The sequence below is a fragment of the Arachis ipaensis genome, chromosome B2 (assembly GCF_059453495.1).
Source record: "Arachis ipaensis isolate K30076 ecotype BB chromosome B2, ASM5945349v1, whole genome shotgun sequence".
Taxonomy (NCBI): Eukaryota; Viridiplantae; Streptophyta; class Magnoliopsida; order Fabales; family Fabaceae; genus Arachis; species Arachis ipaensis.
In genome coordinates, this window is record NC_142437.1 from 7,740,518 (window position 1) to 7,753,445 (window position 12,928).

Sequence of the window (12,928 nt, forward strand, 5' to 3'; positions counted from 1 at the left end):
ATCTTGTTGGTTTTGTGTTGGAAGTTCCTGTTGCTGAAATAGTTTTATTGTATCAGTTCAAACTGTAAAACCGATTTTATTAAATGAAACAGGTGTGCTGGTTGTTTGGAAAAGTTTCATTGTGTCAAAAATTAGAATGTGTTATACTCGAATCCGTTCATACCATGAAAAGTAATCCATTAATAACTAACAGTAATATGTAACATTAACAACTGCAAACAGCCACCAAATGTCAACATGTTGGTCACAAAATAATTCCAAAAGTGGGCAACATATAGCCCTATATACCAACATCAGCAACACCAAAATAAAAAGAGTATTGGAGGCCCTTAATTCACATATGCTATCAAAAAAGAAAGCAAAAAACTGTTTGTGGTGGCTATATAAAAGATAGTTTATCCAAAAGTCAGCATCTTCTTTTAACTTGATTTAAACATAGGACCACACTTCTAGTTCTTTCTAGGAGGCCTAAATCCAGGAGTGGGGATGAACTTGAATAGTCTTGATGCAGTCCCGGAAGCTGCTGCGGCCATTGTCTCGGCACTAAGACCATGTTGTTGACTTGGTTTAGGCATCCTTGAACCAGTAGCAACATTAGTATCATTGTTGGGTGGAATTTCTGTGTTGGTAGGAGTGGGAGGCCTGAAGTGAGGTCCAATGACTGGGGGAATCTGATTCACCACAGAAGTTTGAACAAAGGTGGAGGAGATTGGTAGCCTAACAATTGGTTGCTTCATCCTTTGTGGAGGTGGGTTATTGAAAATGGGGGTCTCAGATGCTCCCTGCAAACCAACAAGATTGTATTATATGAAACAAAAAGTAAGACTAAGGTGTTGCTATTTATAATGCAGTTGTGAATTACGCTGGTCACTTACAACTTCTGGTTCGGGAGCAGACTGTGAAAGAGGAATTTCATCTCCTTGTCCCAGAGTTGTACCTTCCTTTGGTGTTGATTTAGGTAGCTTCTTTTTTTGTTTTTTTGCCTTTGTCTACATTCATGAATAGTAATCTATCTTAATATAGAGTCAACAATAGACCTCATGTGAACATATGAACAAATTAACCCTATAAACTACTTACCACAGGATCCAGTATTGTTCCTTCAACACCAGTACTCATGTTTTCCTCACCAACCTGGTTCTATGTGGGTCATCATACAGAACAAGCATTTAAATACTGGATCAATCTTTGGTGTAACAATTAAATCCCTAACCAATCTATCAGGTGACACTTAAATCCTTAAACATTATAAAAAGATGACAAATCGAACCCTGAAACAAGCATACCTGTGTGGTGCTAGCAGAGTCCACTGCTGGAGCAGAATGCTTCAAATTCCTCCTTTCCTTCTTGGTCATAGGCTTCTAATTTGGGTCTTTGGGTGGATTGGAGCATGTTTTATAGTAATGACCCCTTTTGGCCACACTTGTTACAAGTCACTTCGAATGACTTTTTGGCTTTGTGGAAATTCATCTCCGTCTCCACAGAATCAACTTTTCTCTTCATCTTTGGATGATGTGCAGCTTTCTTAATTGGGGGAGGTAGTGGCTATGGTGAATCAGTTGGGTTCCAGTATTTTTTACTGTTAACTGGATTAATGCAGACAGAGTAGGCTGCTCTCACAGCATCCACAGTGAGCCATTTATGCACAAAGTCTTCTGGCTTCAACCCCATCTTAGCCATGGCTGCAACCGCATGTCTGCAAGGCATGCCTGCACATAGATTATGTTAAAAAAATATTAAGTAGTTAAAGAACTTAACAAAATATTAAGACGATGAATTGTATACCAGTTAGCTGCCACACATTGCAAGTACATGTCTTGCTTTGTAAGTTTACTCCAACTTTGTGCTTTTGCATATGAACCTCAAACAGTACTCTATCAGAATCACCAGCCCAAGTTGCTCTCCACTTTGTACTCTTGGGCTTGATAAACTGATCAAGCTTCTTCTGCTGCACAGGGGCCAACATACCAGGGTGGTGCTCCAGTCTCTTCTTGTGCATAGCCCTTTTCCTCATGATGTAATACCTCAAGTCTTCACACATTGACAGAATTGGCTTCTTTCTATATTCAACAATTTTTGTGTTCCACACCTCACACATATTGTTTGTTATGTTATCAACCTTGGGCCCATGGCTGAAGTAAGCCTTGCACCACACACCCGGGTCAAACCTCTGCATATACTCCCAGGCTCCCTCATTCAGATTCTTTAATTTCTCCATTGCACTTCTTAATTCTTGAATTATTGTACAACGAGAGCACTCCCATACCATCTGCTTTGTTTGTTCATCTTTGAAATGTTTTATAAAGTTCTTCCAAATATGAAGAACACAGTTTCGGTGATGAGCAATAGGGTTAACTTCCTTCATTGCCAGTTCCAAACCCTATGGCAGATTCATAACACAATATCAGTGTGATTATTATCAGGAAAAGGTAAACTGAACATGTGATATTTAATAGAAAATGTAATTAACTTAAAATAATTTAATTATGATAACAAGGTATACTTGTTAAATAACTTAACATAATTAACTTACTTTTTGTTGATCGGAAATAAAGTTCCAACCATGTTGTGGAACTTCACCCAAGTTTTCTTTCAGTAAAGTTAAGAACCACTTCCATGTTTCCTTGCATTCATTCGGGACCACTGCATATGCAATGACATAGAAGTGGTTATTTGCGTCCTGACCCATTGCACTTAGAAGCTGGCCACCATAACGTCCCTTCAAGAAGCAGCCATCCAACCCTATTAGTGGCCTACATCCCTCCTTAAACCCCTTCTTACAGGCATCCAAACTAATGTATAACCTATCGAATAGTGGCAGGGATTTAGGTTGGGGAATTACTTCCATCAAGGCAGTTGATCTTGGGTTACTTCTGTGCAATTCCATCAGGTAATCCCGTGTCTTTTCATACTGTGCATTTTCACTCCCAATGACAACCTCTCTCGCAACCTTCAATGCTCTAGCTACTATTCTAATGTTCACCTTCACATTGTATTCATCTATGATATGATCCCTGGTTGTACCTAGCTTTAGGCCAGGCTCTGTGAAGAGCTTCTTAACTAACTTATCAGTGACCCATGCTCTGTCAGCCAAGTTGCTACCAAAATCCCTTCCATAATTGTGTTTATTGTAAAGGGTTTTGACCTGAAAGCAACCTTTTGAACTGTTCCAGCTTGTAAAAATTAGCCAAGGACATTTTTCACTTGCACAAGCTGCTCTCACCCTCATCTTCTCATTTTTAATGTATAAAACATCTTTACCCTCGTGCACAAAATAATCTTTCAGGGCTTCTTGAATGACTCCATGGTGGGGAACAACTGTCCAACCTTAAACTGGACCTCACCATATTCAGTGTCCTCATCAAAAGTATCATAGGCTGTTTTACCCTCATCTCCAGATGAAACTGGACTGTTGAATACTTCACTTTCATACTCATAAGGTTTCTCATACTCACTATCTAGCTCTGCTGCAGTTGGGTCTGGTACATGGTCTTCAGCTCCATTAGCAGCATTTGTTGTATCCTGCCCCCCAGACCCATGTTGTCTGGAGCTTCTTGGGCCTCCCAGCTCTGGCCTAGGCCCACTTTTCTCCCCCTGCATATCTTGCCTACCAAGCCCCTCCTTTAGCACATGTTTTCTCTTAGCACCAGAGTATTTTCTACTAGCCCTTCTCTTAGCTGTTTTAGGAGACATCTTTGGCCCATCTTCTGCTGACTTAGTCCCCTTCTTCCTAGCCACACCAATTTTTTTCTTCCTTTAGGTGACATCTTCTCTTTAACTCGGGTCTTCTGCTTTTTCATCTTCTTATTCAAACTGTCATCACTCCCACTGTCATCAGACTCATAACCAGGAGGAGGCGGTTTGTAAGCCTCATCCTCAGTGCTTTCATATCCATCATCCGAGGAAGATGATGATGACCTAAGCGAATTGACATCACTGGCAATCACATCCTCCTCCACAGCCCCCTCAGCAACTAACTCTGGCAAGTCCACAAGATGATCAAAGTAGATGTAAAATTCATCTGTGTGCCTGTTCTTATCAATACCCTCCCTCAGTTCGTTAATTTCTTTATCCCCATGAATTTGATAAAGGCCAGATTCTATATTAGAGGCAGTCATATCACACCAATACATTGCCTTAAACTTCACATAACCTAACTCTTTAAACAAAACAACCAAATCAAAGTAATTAATCAGGTCAACATCCATTGGTGGCCACCTATGAACTTTTCCATGCATGTAGCTAAGATTTCCTTCACTGTCCTTCGTGAAATTTCCCCCGTGGTGAAACATAGGGGTAACAAGACATTCAGACATCTGGAAAAGTGCAATAAAATTTTGTTAATTCCTAAATAAAAAATTTAAACATGCAACATAGTTTCTTCAATCTTACATCAATTTAAACAGCCAATCCTAATAATCTGTTCCAACTATCACTAATTTTTTAACTCATCTCTACAGTTTCATTTTTTTTAAATACATACAACTCCTAGGATATGGCAGCAGAAACACTTTTTTAACCTCTCTCTACCCTACCAACGCTGAATGCAAACAACAATGGTAGGAGAAGGACCACACATAAGCAAAACAGTGAAAGGGACAGTAACAACACCTACCTCAGCAATCACTGCAGTGTGCCGAACCGTCCAACTTCCGTCAAGAGCGTTGTCCAACAACCGTCCACGTCTCCGTCAAGAGCTTCGTCAGCAACCTTGTCACCAAGATTTTCACCAGTCACAACTGCCTTAATGGAGAAGAGAGCTATCTGCTAGGGTTTAGAATGTAATTGTATTATAGAGTCAAGGGGTCTTTAGGGGATAACCTATAAGGCGCGAAACCAAACGACGCCTGGAAGCCTCAAAACGCCATCGTTTTTGTGTTGTGGACGAGGACAGCAAGGCCCCTGTCCATTTCATCTTGCCAGATAGGATTCCATCTTCCACGTCACAACCCGAGCCATCAGTGTCATACCCTAGCCTTCACACCTCAGCATTTTCCGTCGACTTTCCGCCGTGAAAGTGACAGAAGGACCGGGTTGGCAGACGGAATTCAGGGTCAGGGACCGTAATGGAACGTGTTTTTGGTTAAGGATCGTCTTGACATTTTGGGAAATGGACAGGGACCGGGTTGGTACTTTACTCAATGAATAATATAATATTGGCTCTATTACCAATTGTTGAGTCTGCATCGGAATTTGGACTTCTAATAGATACAAAGTAATATGAAATTAATCACTACCCACAATAATGTACTTGCTATATATTTTGTAAAGATAAAACCAATATGAAAGATTGATTATATTAATTCTCTAATATGATGTAAATACTATACTTTTTCATCTGATACAAAATATACAATGCAATTTATAATATTTGAATCAACTAAAGAAAGAATAGCTAACATTATTTTCTAATTAAAGAATAGTTTATGTAACATGAGAAATAAAATTTAACTTTTTTTCTTTAAATTTCTCATGATTTTTCTAACTTTATTAAACACCTATTTTTTCTATAATTATCAAAACCGTTTAGTTTTTATTTTTATTTTTTATTTTTTTTATTATCTTTTTCAAATACATAGCTAAATTTATTGTAAAAAATTAAAAAATATTTTTTATTTTTAAATTGTTTTTGCTTATGAAAATTAAATAGAAGATATTTTAGTGATTAATAACATATCACGTGTCAATGAGTAATAGCTCAAATGACATAGTCTCCCCATACTCAATTAAGAGGTTGCGGGTTCGAGTCTCCTATCTTTGGTGGAAAAAAAAAAAAACATATCACGTGAGTATATAGGGAGTAGGGACTAACTAGTCTCGTAAAGTTAAATATCAAGGACCAAAAAAGATTTTTTTTAGGAAAAGTCTAGGGGCCAGCAACTTTGTTAAATTCTGGCCAGCATGTAACCAGCAAAGAAAAGTGAGTCATTAGATGAAATCTCACACCATTAAAACCATTATTAATGGCTATTTAATGGCTACAAATTACAAAGTTGCTGGCCTCTAACATTCCTATTTTTTTATTTGAAAGTCTCATGGTCCTTCGAATAATTTATCAAGGATCGAATTGAATTGAGTATTCACTTCATTAAATTTACTAGTCACTCAAAGTTTCTATTGAGTTAAAATTAACTAAAGATCTCTTATTAAACACGGCTTACATTAATAAAACATCATTTGATTTGTTCAAACTTCAAAATGTCTGTCTAATAATCTTTAGCAAATGATCAAGCTTTCAAAAGACAGTGGACAGCTCAGAAATTTTCCGGATATAGTACTATGAATCCTTATTGAACGAGGCAAACCAATTGCTACTCTGTCTTTTACACACCCTTTCTCTTCTCCGTTCTAACCTTCTCAGCTTCCCTTGCTCTGTTTTCTGCTTCTATATCCTATAAAGTTTTCACCTTCCTCTTCTATTCTTGTCATTCAAGGTACCACCATCTATCTTACACTCTCCTCATCGTTTTTCATTTTTACCATTTGATTCATTTCTGTGTGTTTCGTTTTAAAGTTTGTTCCTTTTACTTGAACATCCATGCCTAGAGATATTATTCAGTTAATAGAACTGATTTCTTAGTGAAAAATCTTCTTTTTTTTTTTTGGGTCCCCTTTTTCTCCCAGGATTTTAGTTGAGGTGAGTAATGAGCTTTCAGGATAAAAATGATAGCTTTGTTGAGAAGGGTATTTCAGAAGTTGAGGGAGGAAGCAAAGATTGTATTGGTAATGGCAAGAGATTACTAGAACAAGATAAGTTTGATTACTTGCAATCTTCGGTTAAGAAGTTGAAAGCCTCTTCTGAACAGGACTTGGTAGATAAAGCACCTGCATTGGTTCAATATTCTATTGAGGAATGCCAAACAAAGAGAGAAGTTGAAGAGAAGAGGTTGCAATTGCACTCCCTAGAGAAAGATATTGAGGAGCTGTGCAAAGAGCTTGAAAGTAAGAGAAAACAGGTTGGTTCTATTCAAGGAGAATTGAGTTCTTATTCCTGGGATCTTGCAATCAAAAGGAGAGAACATGGATCAATCCAAAGATGCATTGAACAGCGCCAGAAAGAGTTTGAAGCAAAGGGAGATCAGTTCAATCACATGCAGAAGCTGATTGGAGAATTTGGGAAGCATTTAAGGTTAAAGGAGCAACAATATGTCAGGGAACTTGAAGCAGTGGCAATGGTGATCAATGAACGCGATGAACTTCACAAGAAGATGTTGACGGAACTTGAAGAGTGTGATGAGCAAATTAAAGAAAAGGAATCACAGCTCCGTTTGATGGAGGACTTGAGGAGACAGTGTGAAGAGGAGCTCAAGGTAGAACAGAAAGAATTTCTTCTAGTGCTGGATAACTTTGACAAGAAAAGGGAAATGAAGGAGGAGGAACTGAAGGATCTTTCAAAGAAAATTGCTAAGTGTACAAAGGAACTTAAGACCAAAGTGGGAGAGATTGATGCAATGAAGAAACTGATTGATGCCGAAGCTGAGAAGTTGCAATTAGAAAATAGGAAGTTACTTAAGGTAATTTCATTAAAGGGATATCATCATGTTCAGTTGAAGGAGCTTCAGTCCAAAGAAAAGGAATTTGCAGCACGGGTGGAAGAGCTCGAATCAAATGAGAAGCAATATGAAGAACGAGTGAATGAACTTGAGTCAGAAAATAGACGAATTGAAGGCAAAGTGAAGGAGATCCAGTTAAGAGAGGAGGAACATAAAAGGCAAGTGGAGGAGTTTGTTTTAAAGAAGGTGAATTTTGACTGCAAATTAAATGAGCTTGATTCGAAAGAGAAGCACTATGAAGAACGAGTGAAGAAGCTCAATTCAGTGAAGAGTCAATTTGAAGGCAAAGTGAAAGAGCTCCAATCAAGAGAGAAAGAACTTCAAAGCCAAGTGGAGGAGTTTGCCTTAAAAAAGGAACATTTTGATTACAAGTTAAATGAGCTTGAATCAAAAGAGAAGCAGTATGAAGAACAGGTGAGCAAACTCAATTCAGAAAAGAGTCTATTTGAAGGCAAAGCACAAGAGCTCGAAACAAGAGAGAAGGAGCTTAAAAGCCAAGTGGAAGAGTTTGCAAGAAACAAGGAGTATTTTGAATACAAATTGAAGGAGCTTGAATCCAAAGAGAAGCAATATGAAGAACAAGTTAAGAAACTCAATTCAGAAAAAAACCAAATTAAAGGCTGGATTAAGGAGCCTGACGCAAGAGAGAAGGAGCTCGAATGCCAAGTCGAGAAGTATGCATTAAACAAGGAGAATTATGAGTTCCAATTGAAGGAGCTCCAATTAAAAGAGAAGAATTTTGAAGGCCAGATGGAGAAGCTTAGGTCAAGAGAGAGTAAGATTGAAGTACGAACAAAAAAACTCAAGTCAAAAGAGAAGAAATTTGAGAGACTAGAGAAGAAGCTCAGCTTCAAAGAGAAGAAGTATGAAAAGCTCATGGAGATACTTAAGTCGACACAGAAGCAGTTTCAAGCAGAAATGAAAATTTTTGAGTCAAAAAAGAATCAATTTGAAGAGAAATGGAAGAAGCGTGGGCTTAAAATGCTGCAGTCTGAACCGTCGAAAAAATCATTGAGAGAGGAAAATGTGCAGGGTAAATGTGCTTCTGCTGTTAGTTTGTTTAAACAATAGTTCAACTCTTTCATTGATTCTGATATTTCTATTAACCGGATCTAATGTATTTTACTAAAAATATCTTAATTCAGGATTTTGTTGTGTGTCTCTGGGTTTTAACATATGTATATATAGTGAAACTGAAGGAATTATATTGATCCTTCCCCAGTTTTCTTTTGTAAGCATTTGCCAAAGCTCTTAACTGCAAAAAGCCTCACATAGTAATTGCTTCCTAAGTTAAGTGGTTAACATTATTGCATCGCTAGAAATATATAGAATACTAATGTAGATTTTTGTTTCAAACTATTTTTCATGGAGCTAGGCTTCTGAGTTACAACATCAGTTCAAACAGTTCATTATGGTGCCTTAATGATTTTTCTTGTAAATGGCTTTTCAACTGTCACCAATGTATCTTACCAGCTCAGATTTATATTCTATGGTGCCATAACACTTGATTTGTTATGTTTTTTAATTTTTGGTTAAGAGGGATTAAGCATCTGCTAGCTAATCATACTTACTGCTAACATGCAGATAATCAATTACGTCGTGGCAGCGATGTAAGAAGTTTCGAGCTTTTCTCAAATGATGAGCAAACAGATTTTCACAATAACATTTTAGTTTATCTGCAGAGTCAATCAGATCCAGCAGAACTAATTTTGGAAATAATGAAAGATCCAATGCTTCCATTTTGTAGCCAGGGAGACCATAGCCACATCTTTCTGCTTGAACAGCTAATGAGAATCTCCCCCGTCATTAAACCTCATGTTAGAGAAGAGGCAATGAAGTTTGCACTTTATTTGAAAGCTAACATGAGAGCAAGTACTGAAAATTCTTTAGTAGTTCTTGGTTTCTTGATGATTTTGTCAATTTATGGATTAGTTTCCTCTTTTAATGAGGATGAAGTATTAAAGTTTCTCCAAATTGCTGCTCGGCACAAGGAAGCTGTAGAGCTGTTTCGGATTCTCGGTTTTGTGAATAAAATCTTTGGTAAGTTAATTTAAAACTGTCTTGCTTAGTAGAGCTTTTGTCATTTATTGATTCAAAGTATTTCTGATATGGCATATGATCATATATATCTATTAATTGTCAAAAAATGTAGGATATGACTTGTTTCTGTTCCCCTAAAATTTTATGGATATAAGCATACTTGTTTCTTTAAAAATTACTAGTGGAAAATATTTTTGAAGAGATTGCACAACTCTTGTCTAAATTTGATCACATGAAACAGTTGTAGGGAATTTTATGGACTCTACCTTAGTATCTTCCATTGTATGTATTTTCTTAAAAGTCCTCTATTCACCTCTAAGAATTTTGAATTGCACAAGTTAAGACTTCTTCTGCTAGATCTTGGTGTCATGGGATTTTTCTGCATCTAACAGATTTTGTTGAGAATCTCATCAAGAATCAGCAATATATTGAAGCTGTTAGATTCATTTGTGCATATGAGTTGGCTGAGAAGTATCAACCAATTCATCAGTTGCAAGCACATGTGAACAAGGCAAAGTTGAATTGTGAGAAAAATTACAAGGAAAACAAGTCCATTGAAACTAAGGTTTCTTTCTTTCTTTTTTCATGTCCTTTTTGTTGCTTTTTTCTTTTTTTGATTGTTTATTCTTTTTCCTTTTAGCATGGTAGTAACATGCTGAAATTGAACTTCAGGTTGAGTCCATAGATGAAGGAATTTCAAGCCTGAAAACTATTCTGCAGTTCATCAGAGAGAACAACATAGAATGTAAAGAACTGGTTGATGAGGTTGAAGATCACATTGTTAAGCTAAAAAGGCATATGGCAAATATTGTCAAGGCCAACATCCAGTTTGTTACAAGAAAAGGTGTTAGTTAAAACTTAAACTAGTTAGGGGTTGTGAATAATAAAAATATACATAAATACTAAAATTGTAAAGGTTGAGGTTTCAATGCTCTTAATTTTTAGATTTTTAGACGTGTCTAGAATGAAAAATTGACAAAACAAAAAGTAATGATGTAAAATAATCAGGGCAAATTCCATCTGCTGTTCAATTTTTTCCTCTTATCTTTCCTTTTTTTTTTCTTAAAAAAAGAAAAGAAAAATTAATTATTCTTCATTAGTCTAATTCAACGCAATAATGTTTTAACACACCAAAAATTCAGTATCTATTTGACACCTATCAAAATGAAAAAGTGAGGATGATAATAAAATGAAATAAGAAGAGTAAAGTTGATGTCTAAATACATACCAAATTTTTTTGTAAAAACCTACAAATAGAATTACTGAGAATTGTCGGATTTAGCGTCGACGGTTATCGGTGGAATTAGCGGCAAATTTTGCGTCGGAAAAGTAGTTTAGATTTTTCAAAAATATTTACCATCAAATTCTATATTTTGACACTAAATCCAACGTTGATTAGGAGCGCAAAATATGATTTTGTTGGCGCCACAGTTACCAAAACCGACAATAAATCAATTTAACTACGTTTTACCAATTTACTGTCAGAGTAATCTGGCGATAAAGTTGACGGTAAACTGATTTAGAATGCAAACGCGAACTCCCCCTTCCTCATTTGTCTGAGTTCACTCTCTCTCTCTCTCTCCTCTGGCTTGCTCTCTCTCCTCTCGTGCTTTGGTGTTGGAGGAGGTGCTGTCGGTGTCGCCATCACCTGCCAGAGCCTTTGGTGTCACTGTCGCTGGACGTTGTCGCTGTTGGTCACCGTTGAGGAAGTTGGGAATGCCGCCTCTGTTCTTGGTGGCCACTGTTGTTGGTGTTGTCGTCACTACTAGTACCACCACTGTTCCAGTATCCTGTAGCCACTATCAAAGGTAAGTTTGGCATAATTTTTTAATTTTATTAACATTTTATGTGAATTTAAGATTTTTTATTAAATAGTTTATGAAATTATTGATTAAATTAGTGTAATGAAGTTTGTGATTAGAATTTGATATAGTTTTTTTTTATTGTTTTTCATATTTTTTTTGTGACTTTAAGTATTTTACTAAATTGTTGACTAAATTATGGTAATGAAGTTTGTGGTTAAAGTTTGGTTTGTGGTTTTTAGTTTTCTCAGATTTTGTTGTGAGTATGGAGTTTTGTTATTTACTTTATTATCAAATTATTGATCAAAATAGGGTAATGCAGTTTGTGATTAAGATTTCTTATGTTAATTTAACATAAACAGAAATCATAATTAAGTTAATGTAGGTTAAGTAGGGTGTGATTAACAGTGTTTGATTTTGTGTAGTTTGTTGAATTAATTAGTTTCATGTTGTGAGTTTAATAAGTTTTCTTTTTCATTAGAATGATGCTATTTTTCTGAGAATAATTGGATATCGCTTCTTCCGTATTCTGTGTATCTGTCTTTCAGGTAGATTTTCTATCTCTAACTATAATCAATTGTTTAAGTTTTATGTTCGACTTATGATAGAGGGGATTATGATGGTTCGAAAATTTAGCAAAACAATTTCTTCGTTGATAGTATAGTCCAAACCAACAAGTAACTTCTCCCACCATTAAAGTTTAAATTCAAATTAAAATAATAACCGAAAGTAATTAAACATTGGGTCGTCTTTCCTAGGAACTAGTGACAACGAGCATACAATTTTGGCTGTGAAAATAAAGGGATTTTTCAATAAGGAAGCAAGCAATTAAAAGAATTAAAGAACAATCAAAATTGTAATTAATAAACTAATAAAGGAATAAAAAAATTATATATGTAATATAAAAAAGTAAGACTCAAAATTGATGAAATTGTGATTTAAAATATAAATAAAATCTTGACTTGGGATGAGTTATGGAATCCCTTTTTTGTCATAACCACAACTATAATAATTATGATGGATTAATTTCACTTAGTTAATCTTAAACATCAAAGAATAAATCAAGTGAGCATAATTATTATTAATCTACAAAATTAACTTACTAATTATCTTAGTAAAAAACTAGTGTTAGTAGAAACAATAACAACTAACAAGACATTCCTAAGGTTTATAGTGCTAAGGACAAAGAAATTAATGACCTAATATAGTACCCCTTAGAACGAAACAAAAACTCTACCCGGAGATAATATTTTGAGTAAGTATAAATGTATAGTTAGTGTGAATTGCTTGTAAAAATACGAGGTTTTTTCATATTTAAAAAAGTGTAGGTAAGATATACACTTTAATTAGTTTGGATAAAATTTGCTTTTATTTTTAACATTTGTCAAATATTTTAAAAGTACTCTATCTTTAATTTGCACTTTTTTTACCTAATATTTAAATTTTTTCTCAAACCTTCTCTGTATTCACTGCTATTACCACCATCACAATTGTTGCCCTCTATCGCCACTCTAGCTTCCACCACCACAATGG

At 35.8% G+C, this 12,928-nt stretch overlaps 2 protein-coding genes and 1 pseudogene across 4 annotated transcripts; 1 reads left to right on the forward strand and 2 right to left on the reverse strand.

The window, feature by feature from the left end:
* Window positions 1-1,545: 1,545 nt before the first annotated feature.
* LOC107626718 (uncharacterized) lies at window positions 1,546-3,600 on the reverse strand (annotated as a pseudogene).
* Window positions 3,601-3,623: 23 nt separating this feature from the next.
* LOC148572947 (uncharacterized) lies at window positions 3,624-4,316 on the reverse strand. The gene has a single exon (XM_088505585.1). The coding sequence runs from the start codon at window positions 4,314-4,316 to the stop codon at window positions 3,624-3,626; it is 693 nt and encodes a 230-aa protein (XP_088361711.1).
* Window positions 4,317-6,200: 1,884 nt separating this feature from the next.
* On the forward strand, window positions 6,201-10,625 carry LOC107626719 (uncharacterized). Of its 3 annotated transcripts, none has more exons than XM_021115319.2 (5): window positions 6,201-6,434; window positions 6,625-8,586; window positions 9,138-9,593; window positions 9,986-10,158; window positions 10,266-10,625. In XM_021115319.2, the coding sequence occupies exons 2-5, from the start codon at window positions 6,645-6,647 to the stop codon at window positions 10,446-10,448; spliced, it is 2,754 nt and encodes a 917-aa protein (XP_020970978.2). In that variant the 5' UTR covers window positions 6,201-6,434; window positions 6,625-6,644; the 3' UTR covers window positions 10,449-10,625. The 3 variants fall into 3 exon arrangements, with proteins under 3 accessions (XP_020970978.2, XP_020970979.2, XP_016185104.2); XM_021115320.2 differs by having other exon boundaries at window positions 6,272-6,434; window positions 10,234-10,625; XM_016329618.3 differs by lacking the exon at window positions 6,201-6,434 and having other exon boundaries at window positions 6,540-8,586.
* Window positions 10,626-12,928: the final 2,303 nt, after the last annotated feature.